The sequence below is a fragment of the Gekko japonicus genome, unplaced genomic scaffold (assembly GCF_001447785.1).
Source record: "Gekko japonicus isolate JY-2015 unplaced genomic scaffold, Gekko_japonicus_V1.1 scaffold815, whole genome shotgun sequence".
In the NCBI taxonomy this organism is placed as follows: domain Eukaryota; kingdom Metazoa; phylum Chordata; class Lepidosauria; order Squamata; family Gekkonidae; genus Gekko; species Gekko japonicus.
In genome coordinates, this window is record NW_015161974.1 from 19,861 (window position 1) to 29,865 (window position 10,005).

At 48.7% G+C, this 10,005-nt stretch overlaps 1 protein-coding gene across 1 annotated transcript in view; it reads left to right on the forward strand.

Annotated features, from left to right (window-relative positions):
• The first annotated feature begins 1,278 nt into the window (after window positions 1-1,278).
• Window positions 1,279-10,005, forward strand: part of LOC107126189 (fibulin-7-like) — a 20,040-nt gene continuing 11,313 nt past the window's right edge. Inside the window, exons 1-5 of the mRNA XM_015429716.1 lie at window positions 1,279-1,367; window positions 4,224-4,347; window positions 4,820-4,976; window positions 7,250-7,420; window positions 7,732-7,857. Of these exons, the coding sequence (XP_015285202.1) occupies window positions 4,282-4,347; window positions 4,820-4,976; window positions 7,250-7,420; window positions 7,732-7,857 (520 nt within the window). The 5' untranslated portion in view covers window positions 1,279-1,367; window positions 4,224-4,281. The remainder of the gene's footprint in view (window positions 1,368-4,223; window positions 4,348-4,819; window positions 4,977-7,249; window positions 7,421-7,731; window positions 7,858-10,005) is intronic.

The following is a 10,005-nucleotide window of genomic DNA, read 5'->3' on the forward strand; positions in this document are numbered from 1 at the left end:
GAAGTTCTCCAGGAATTTCTACTAATCTTCAGGCAACAGAGATCAGTTCACTTGGAGATAATGGCTGCTTTGGAAGGTGGACTGTATGGCATTATACCCCAATAAAGTCCATCCCGACCCTAAGCACTGGCCTCTGCAGGCTCCACCCTCCAAATCTTCAGGTATTTCCCAACCCAGAGTTGGCAACCGTAAGCATTAAAGAAGAGGTGACTTCTACTCCCCCAACCCCCTGCACTGTTTTCCTGACTGGAAACAGTCCCAAGGAACTGTTTTTCACCCTGCTGGCAAAACTTACTGATGGCTACATTTCATCAGTGGGGGTGAGTTGCAGGTTTCAATTTTGCTTTGGAACTTCTCATTCAACCCTCTGCATAACAAAACGGGGGAAATCTCCAGGGAACCCCTAAGTGGCTGCAGCTTTCTGTTGAGTGTTCACACCAAGGCTATGGTGAAATGGCTCTTTGCATGGTAGGGTCCCCCACTCCTGGCCTGATGCTTTAGTGCTAACTGGAATGCATAGGTGCTATCAGGAAGGGTGTGTGGCTCAGTGGCAGAGCATGCAGAGGGTTCCAGGTTCGATCCCCAGCATCTCCATTTAAAAGGACCAGGTAGGGGCTGATATGAAAGGCTGCAGCCCAAGACCTTGGAGAGCCTCTACTCATATGAGTAGACAATACTGGAGTTGATACACCAATCGTCTGACTCAGTAGTACCTTAAATAAGGGGCCACAGTTCAGCCGCAGAGCATCTGTTTTGCATGCACAATCTCTCAGGCCCTATCTCTGCCACCCCCCGTTTAAAAGATCACGTAACAGATCTCTGTCTCAGAAGAACCTGGAGAGCTGCTGCCAGTCAGAGTAGACAATACTGACCTTGACAGACCAAATAACCCGACTCGGTATAAGGAAGCTCCATGAATCCGTGTGTGGGAAACATGAAGGAGGAGGTCCCTCCTGCGCAGCGCTCACGGCCCGTCCTCCGGAGAGGCCTCTCCTGGCATCTGCCGGGCACGTGGCAGTCCTTGCGAGCGGCTTCTGCCTGCAGCTGGAGCGCAAGCCGGGCCAGGGGGAGGCCTGCTGCGGCGTGCCCGCTCAGCGCCGGTGCCAAGGCAAACGTTTCCTGCCACTGGCCGCGCCGCTCTCGCTCCGCCTCGGCCAGGGGGAAAAACAACAAACACTCACATTCTGGAAGGATAAAAATCCCCGGCAAGGCAGCCGGGCGGGGGAGGGGAGGGGGCCGCCTCGCAGGCCTGCCCTGCCCTCTCCCCCTGGCAGCCAGCGAGAGAGAGGGAGAGCCAGCGAGCGAGCGAGCGAGAGGCAGGCCAGCCTTCCCTCCGTGGTGCGCCAGAGAAGCCCCTCGCCAACCAGGTCGGTGCACTCGGCTTCTGTTCTGCGTTGGGTGGCGGGGTCGCCAGCAATGCTCCGTCTGAGCTGCGGAGTCTTGTGAGCAAAAATTCTACTTTGGGAACTACTGGCATGAAAGTTGAGAGCGAGCGATTTGACTACTGCATAAAATAGTTTGCTCTGGAGCCCTCCTTCCTGAGCTAAGCCAAAAATGTGTGAGCTGGAGGTTAAAAAACTGTGCGCTCGCTCACACTAACTCCGCTTAGAGGGAACACTGGTCGCCAGGAGGGAAGGGGACAACGCTGGGTCTCCCCCTCCCTGCAAGCCAAGGCAGCCAGCATCCCCCCCCCCCGCATGCTGCTTCTAAGGGTCCCAGCCCTGCAGGGAGCAAAGCAAAGTCTCCAGGATAGCTGGTGGGACCTACAGAGCCCACCACCCACCCTCTCTCAAACGGGAGCCGGACTGAAATTGCAGCGCCCTCTGAAACATTTCCAAAGCTGCAGCACCTTTGGAGTTAGGGTTGCCAGGTCGCCCTCAGCCACCGGTGGGGGAAGGGCATGGTGGCTTGAAGATCCATCCAGGCTGGGAAATTCCTGGAGATTTGCGGATTTATGGAGCCTGGGGAGGACAGGGAGGTCCAGTGGGGTCCAGTGCCACACAGTTCACTCTTCAAAGCAGTCCTTATCTCCAGGGGACCTGATCTGTGTAGTCTGGAGATGAGCTGTAATTCCGGGGGATCCCCCCCACATCCCACCTGGAGGGTGGCATCCCTACTTGGAGTGGGGGGGGGCACCAGAACCCAAAGTGAGCTCTGGTATAAATGTTAGTTTTTAAGGTGTCACTGGCAATGTTCCCTCTAAGCTCTGGAGTCTTGTGAGCAAAAATTCTACTTTGTGAACGACTGGCATGAAACTTGTGAGCGAGGGATCTGGCTACTGCATCAATTAGTTTGCTCTGGAGCCATCCTTCCAGAGCAAAGACAAAAATGTGTGAGCCGGAGGCTTAAAAACTGTGAGCTAGCTCTCACTAACTCAGCTTAGAGGGAACACTGGTCACTGGGACTCTGGTTGAATTCCACTGAAGAAGGCTGTTTTCTCAGGCCCCTTTCTCCTGCCTCCAAGAAAACGTGGAAATTGTCATTGAGGAGAGGGGAGGGAGAACTCTCAGCACCCACCCCAAACTCCCTTGCTGCTGAACTTGTTATGGGCCCCTTTCTCCTGCCTCCAAGAAAACATGGAAATTGTCATTGGTGAGAGAGGAGGGAGAACTCTCAGCAGCCACCCCAAACTCCCTTGCTGCTGAACTTGTTATAAAACACTGATTCAGGCTTGCGGCAGGGCGGTCAACTTTTCAGGCTTCTGCCCTCAGGATGCCTTTGTAACATCAGCTTGAGCTTTTGACAAAAGCAGATGATCGTGCCCATCTCTGCCCAGGGAGGAAAAATCACCCAATGATCTCAGCACACCAAGCTGCTGCTGACGTGCAGGGACAGGATGTGGCACTTCATTTCTTGATCAGTTGGCAACACTCTTGTAGAGTGTAGAGCACAGATTTCTAACAGGTCACTCATGAGCTCCCCGAAGCTTTCCAGCTGCTACAGAGAAGCTTGGGCATCCCTTAAAAGACCCAGGAAAAGATCACAAAAGGATCTGCTCTTGGGTTTGTATTATTTCATAGGATCCCCCCCCCCCAAATGCTACTTAGCCGATACCTTCATTTCCGGAGCTTATCCTGGTTCATTTTGTGTTTCTAGGACAAAACAAAACTTGATAATATGGCTGGGGCAGAGAGGGGATTCGTTTGGGATACTTGAACAGAAGTAACTAATATGAGCCTCTCGCAGCTGGAAGTGACTTTGTCACAGTTTTAACTTGATATATTTTAATTCATATAATTAAATACTATTTGTGCATGTTTATATTTTGTTAGCTGCCTTGGATGTTCTGGAAACGGGGCAAATAAATATATTTTAAAAATCAATAAATTACGCAGAAAGTAGCTCATATTAAAGAAACTGTTGGCAACCCCAGGGGTAGATGTGCCATGTGGGAAGGGGTGTCTCTGCCACAAGTAGTAAGGGAAGATTTAGGGCTACCAATTGTGTGGAGTAGGCTTGTCCCCTCTGCCTGGGGTTGCCAATAGTAGGGTGGGAAATTCTTGGAAATTTGGGGGTGGAGCCCGGGGAGGGTGGGTGGTATAATGTCATGGAGTCCACCCTCCAAAGCAGCCATTTATAAGAACATAAGATAAGCCAGTGTTGGATCAGGCCAATGGCCCATCCAGTCCAACACTCTTGTTACACAGTGGCCAAAAATACCAAGTGCCATCAGGAGGTCCACCAGTGGGGCCAGGACACTAGAAGCCCTCCCACTGTTGACCCCCCCCCAAGCACCAAGAAGACAGAGCATCACTTGCCCCAGAGTCCCTATCTATACCTTGTGGCTAATAGCCACTGATGGACCTCTGCTCCATATGCTTATCTAATTCCCTCTTGAAGCTGTCCATGCTTGTAGCCGCCACCACTTCCTGTGGCAGTGAATTCCAAGTGTTAATCACTCTTTGGGTGAAGAAGTACTTCCTTTTATCCGTTCTAACCCGACCACTCAGCAATTTCATTTTCATTGCGTGGCCACGAGTTCTTGTATTGTGAGAAAGGCAGAAAAGTACTTCTTTCTCTATCTGCTCTTTCCCATGCATAATCTTGTAAACCTCAATCATGTCACCCCTCAGCCGCCATTTCTCCAAGCTAAAGAGTCCCAAGTGCTTTTCTCCAGGGGAACTGATCTTGGTAGTCTGGAGAGGGTTGTAATTCCCCACCTTGACTTGGACTGCTCTCTTGCTGTAATTGCCTCTCACTTTTTCTCCCTTTCCTGAGCAAAGCTGTTGGAGGAAAGTTGTGCAGAGAAACCATTTCCCACCTTCCTGCCCAGAGCACAAAATGCTCCCCAGAGTACTGGCCCTGGTGGCCCTGGGCATCCTACACCTGCCCTGGAGCAGCACTCAGGTAAGATGGTGAGGGTTGGGCTGAGAGACCCTGAAATGCAGGCGGGAGGGGCCATAATGGGGCCTTTAGGTCAGGGGTGGGGCTGGGTGAAATGGGGTGGAGACAAACAGGTGGGAGAGAGGAAGAGCAGCAAGGACAGGAGGGGTAGTAAAACTCAGTCAAGCTGTTCGAAAATGCACTGTCCTGCACTGTTAGGAAGGAATCCAGTGAAGCATTCTGCCAAACTGGTATGAACAGGTCCACGAACAGATAAATGATCTGTCAAAAAGAAATGTGGCTCAGTTTGTGACTGGTGAGCAGGACATGAACCAAACTGGCGTGTATTTGAGCACCCCCCTACTTAGAGCATGCATGTCTAGTGTCTCTGGAGAAAAAAATTGATGTTGTCTTCAGTCTTTGTGAGCCATTTGTATGGCTGTGGGCTGTCCCTTAGCTTCCTTTCCTCCTCCATCCTGGACTTCTTTTCCTCCAGGGCTGCTTGAGTAAGCAGCAGGTGGCCAACACCATCAGGCAGATGCAGAAGCTGCTGTCCTCGCACGAGGCTGCCCAGCTGCAGAACATGCGCAACCTCAAGAAGCAGCTGACCCTTCTCCAAGGCAACATCCAGAAGCAGGTGGCCAAGCGCAACGGTAAAAGGGCTGACGGCCAGAGGGTACCGGGCTGGTCCGAAGGGAACAGAGCAAATTGGGTTGTGCTGGGAGGGTGGCAGATTCTCTGCCATTTGCTTTTGTATCCCAAGAAGCTCAGGCTGGCATGCATAGGCCTTTCTCCTTTTGCATACTCGAGTCACAACAACTCTGTAAAGTAGTTTTAAGAGGTTATCCATGTTGATTTGCAGTAGAAGGTTAGATTTGAGTCCAGTAGTGTCTTATCTGATGAAGGGAGCTTCTACCTTAGAAACCTTGTTGGTCTTTAAGGTGCTGCTGGAATCAAATCTTGCTCCTGTAAGGTAGGTTAGGCTAAGCGAGTGCGATTAACCCCTTGTCGCACCGTGGGTGTCAGGATCTGAATCCACGTTCTCCCCAAAGTGTAATGGTACCACTGCACCACACTGGGCCTTGCTGCACGTAGGATCCTGCTAGGTCTGATAAAGAGAGAAACAAATTCTTTAAGAACTAGTTACAGCTGTGATAGCTAAATGGAACATCCATGATCCGAAGTCCAGTTGCTTGGGGAAAATAACATGGAGATGCTATTGCCTTTATCCACTCCCTTGCAAGGCTCCTAGAGCTGTTGGACTGGCCACAGGTTGCATGCTGAAGCAGATAGCCAGTTAGTCTAATCCTATAGGAATATGACCAATCCAATATAATGGTAGTGAACTGTGTTACAGTTTTATGGAAACATCCCAAAATCCTGTTGACCCCCCTGAAATACTGGAGGTCTCTTTATTACAGAAGTCCAACTAGTCCTAGCAGTAGAAGAGGGCCTTTACCACTAGGACAAGTTGGACTTCTTCCCACAAACCTTTGCAAAAGTGGGACCTTGAAAGAGTATCCCCATTGGAAGTATGCAGCAAAAGCTAGTCCCCCTTTCCTCCCCCCCCCCCAAGTCCTTAGTGAGCAGCACTTGGAACACTGTGCTTGAAAACAATTGAAGTGTTCATTAAAGTTTGCCCATGTGGTAAAAATAGAATCAGTTTTCTAACATTGTTTCCAAGCTAGGACAGTAGGACAGTTGCACACGGCTTAATCAATTGCAATCCACTGTAAGCAGAATTAAAACTCTGGTTTCTCACAGCACTTCATACAGCATTGCATTCGCTGTAGAAATCTGGCATATTAGCTGCATTTATGAGCAAGCTTTGTTCCTTTCTGTAACTATCCCTTTAAATTTTAATCTGTTTTACAGTCATGTCCTTGACTGGCTCAATTAGTTGCTTCCTATTCACTTAAGATGGCCAGTCCTTAATTACCTATTTTTGTTCTCCGAGTCCCAGTTGATAGTGGTAGTTATTTACTACCTTTTCCTTTTGCAGCCAAAGTGATTGCTCATTATTTATTTTTAACCATCAAAATCATGACATTATGCAATGCATTTTTAGGGGGGAAAGCAGAGTTTTAAAAAGAGAAAAAATATTTTGACAATCCAGACTGGGTAGGCTGGAATGACAGCTGAAATTTATTGTCTTTAAAAACTGCCACAGATTAAGTCTTGAAAAATGTGACAAAAGAGGAAAATAGTGGAATGGAATGTTGATGCTCAGGTATGGATTCTCTGTAATATCTGATTGAATGAATGGTATTTGTTCCAAATTAAGCATGGAGGCCCTGCAAGAGAACATTGCTTCTCATCCAAAATATTTGCCTATAGAATGTCACAGAGACTATGAAAGGCAATACCTGATAAAGCATCCATAAGAAGGCCAGTTCTTTTGATCACAGTGGCTGGTTCTTCCCCTTTAAACATGCCAGAGAGATCCAAGAAATTTCTTCCTTTCTGCTGTCTCCACCCAAGATTTCCAGCCTAATGGCACAGGCCATAGTAGCCTGGGCAGCCCATAAGAGAAAAACCCTCTTGTTTTACATGTATAGTATATATAGTAGCCACTTTCAATTGGTAGTTAGGTACTGGGATCCAAAAGAAGGCCTTTTTGTAGAGGAAGAAGAGACTGGATTTATACCCCACCCTTCACTACCCGAAGGAGTCTCAGAGTGGCTTACAATCGCCTTTCCCTTCCCCTCCCCACAACAGACACCCTGTGAGGTAGGTGGGGCTGAGAGAGCTCTTTCGAGAACTGTTTGTGAAAGAACAGCTCTGAAACAACTTGTAACTGACCCAAGGTCACACCACTAGCTGCATGTGGAGGAGTGGGGAATCAAATCCGGTTCTCCCAGTTTGGTGTAGTGATTAGGAATGTGGACTCTAAACTGGCTTGTCTTCTGCTTCTCTTCCACCACAGAAAGCTGTACTCTGCTGCCAGCGCCCCTGAATGGCAGGAGGCTGGGCAAGAAAACACTTGTGGGTCATGATGCGCACTTCCTGTGTGACCCTGGCTTCCTCCTGGAAGGATCTGAGACACGGACATGCCTGGATAATGGCACATGGAGTGGACAGCAGCCTTTTTGCAAAAGTATGTGCTGACAGCCTGTTTGGGGGATGTTTTGAGGGTCATGGCATGCTAGGTGGCAGCAACCCGCCTCACAGCTTCCATTTCTACTTGCATGGAAGGCAGGCCTGGGAGAAGAACCTGGCAAAGATGTTTGAAAGGAGAACCTCAAACCTCCTGGTTAACAAAAAAAGAATAGAGGGGTGTTGTATAGGGGCTGATTACTATCCAAAATTGTAGTGGGGAGCATTTCTCCTGAAGGGGCCAAATTCTGAAATCCAAAAATGATTGGCCCTTGTGTCTGCTGAGATTCCCCACTTCCCTTCCCAACACAGACATCAATGATTGCACCAGCAACCCCTGTGCCAACGGTGGAACCTGTGTGGATGGCACACACCGCTACAGCTGCTTGTGCCCCAGCGGTTGGTCAGGTGCCACCTGCCAAGCTCCAGTTTATTCCTGTAAGTCTCAGGCACCTGTGATTGATTTTTTTTGGGGGGGGGGGGAAGGGTCATCTCATACTGAGCTCCTTAGTAGCTACCTTTCCCTGTGAAGTGCAACAGAGAGTGGGAAATTAGCCCTGGAGGGAGTGAAAGAAACAGAACCAAACACCCAATAGACAGAGGCAGACAGAGGTGTTGCTTTCCTTGTGGGAGTCTCTGACTTCAGTCTCCTCCCACTTTTTCTGGTGGAAGAACCTTCAGAGTTTTCCCAGAGACGACAGAGCTTGGAACTGACAGGGCTACTGTCACTTGGGGAGCAAATAAAGAAGTGCTTTATTTCTTCTCCCTCCTTCCCTGTACCAAATGTAGTGATAGTTGGTAACAGTCAAACAAAATGATGGCCCAAAACAAAATGGTGGCCCAGAACAGGACTTTGGGGTGTGCTACATGAGCATCAACTGAATTTGGTCCAGGAAGGAATGTCCCTATTATATTCTACTCACTCATTAAGCACTCTGATGTTCTTGGACACGAGTGGTTGCGTTCATCAGCCATTTTGTGCTACTGGGAGTGATTTCTCCTGTTTCTCCCCACTGTCCACCACTGAGTGCTGTTGGTAAGGGTCCCCAAGTGTTGGATCCCCAGGCATTCGAAATAACTCCACGTTTGAATCAAAGCAAGGTTTATTTCAAAGCGATGGTTCAGACAGGAACAAGAACATTGTTAGGAATAACTACCAATACACAAGTGTAGCATATAAAAGGGATTTGAAGCATGTTGGGCCAATGAGGCTAGTTCCCGCTGGCGGGAATAGAACTCGGAAACGCGCGCCTATTCCATGGGAATGTAACAGTCCAATACTATCAACACAGGTTCAGTTCACAGGGTAGATAACCATAACAAGCTTAGCGAAGCTCCGACTCCCCCCCACCAGCTGCACGACCTTGGCCAGTTCCGCAAAACACAGAGAAGCATAATGAAGCAATCTAAACCCGGGGGGGGGGGGGGGGAAGAGCACAAGGCATGGGAAGCAGGTAACATCAGATACAATGGCAGCTAGCTGACACCAAGGCAAGGAGGAGTGTTATAGGGGCAGGGGAGATTACAGTGGGAAGTGGAGACAGGACAGCCCCATTCCATGAGCTCCACCCTGCTTGTGCCTCTCACTGGATATATAGCAACTTTTGTTTCCAGAAGCATTGGCTTGGGTTTATAAGGGCCTGGGGCTTTGAGAAGTAGCCCAAAATCTTCATGCTTAAAATCTCCGACTGTGCCCCTGGAAGAGGCGACACATACCCTGTTATACCCAGATGGGTAGCTGTGTTTGTCTGTCTGTAGCAGTGGAAAAGAGCAAGAGTGCAGTAGCACCTTAAAGACTAACAAAATGTGTAGCAGGGAATGAGCTTTTGTGAATCTGAAGAAGGGAGCAGTGACTCACACCCTGCCACAAATGTTGTTAGTCTTTTAAGGTGCTCCTGGACTCTTGCTCTTTTATCCTGTTATACCCAATGAGGGAAATTTCAGATGGGTTGGAATCCTAAGTTACTAGACTGCATTGAGACCATTTCCCTTTTTCCCTGCCCCAGTTCCCACACTAAACTATGTGTACATCTCTACAGTTACCACTAGAGGTCAGACAAGAAGCAGAGATGCTCTGGCGACATCACTGTTCCTTACTCCAACTCCTCCAAAGAGACAATCTGCTTGACATCTTTTCTTCCAGTTCACTCTGGGGCAAAGTTCCAGTTCCTGGAAGGCCCACTGAACTTAAAAAAAAAAAAACAGCCAGGAGGAATTTGTTCAGTCCCCACCTTTAAAAGAAAGGACTCTGGTAGCTAAGCAACCAGATGGGCATTTACAGGTTGGCAGAATTGACCCCTCATAATCAGTCAGCATTTTGTTTCCTTTAAAGAATTAAAGTCACTAAGTTACTAAGTCCACAATTAAAAATGATCTTAAGGGACAGGTTTCCAATTTAAAACTCCTGAGAAACTTAGAAAATAGAATCAAGCCATGAAGTTAAGTGGGTAGGCCCCCTACCCAGGATTGACAGAGTCTCCCTGATTTCTTCAGTTCATGTCAGAGTCTTAGCCGTGGCTGATCTTCCCCAGAGTCTGATCCTAACCAACAACAGCCCCCCTCCTCCCTTAAATCAGCCTCTGATCC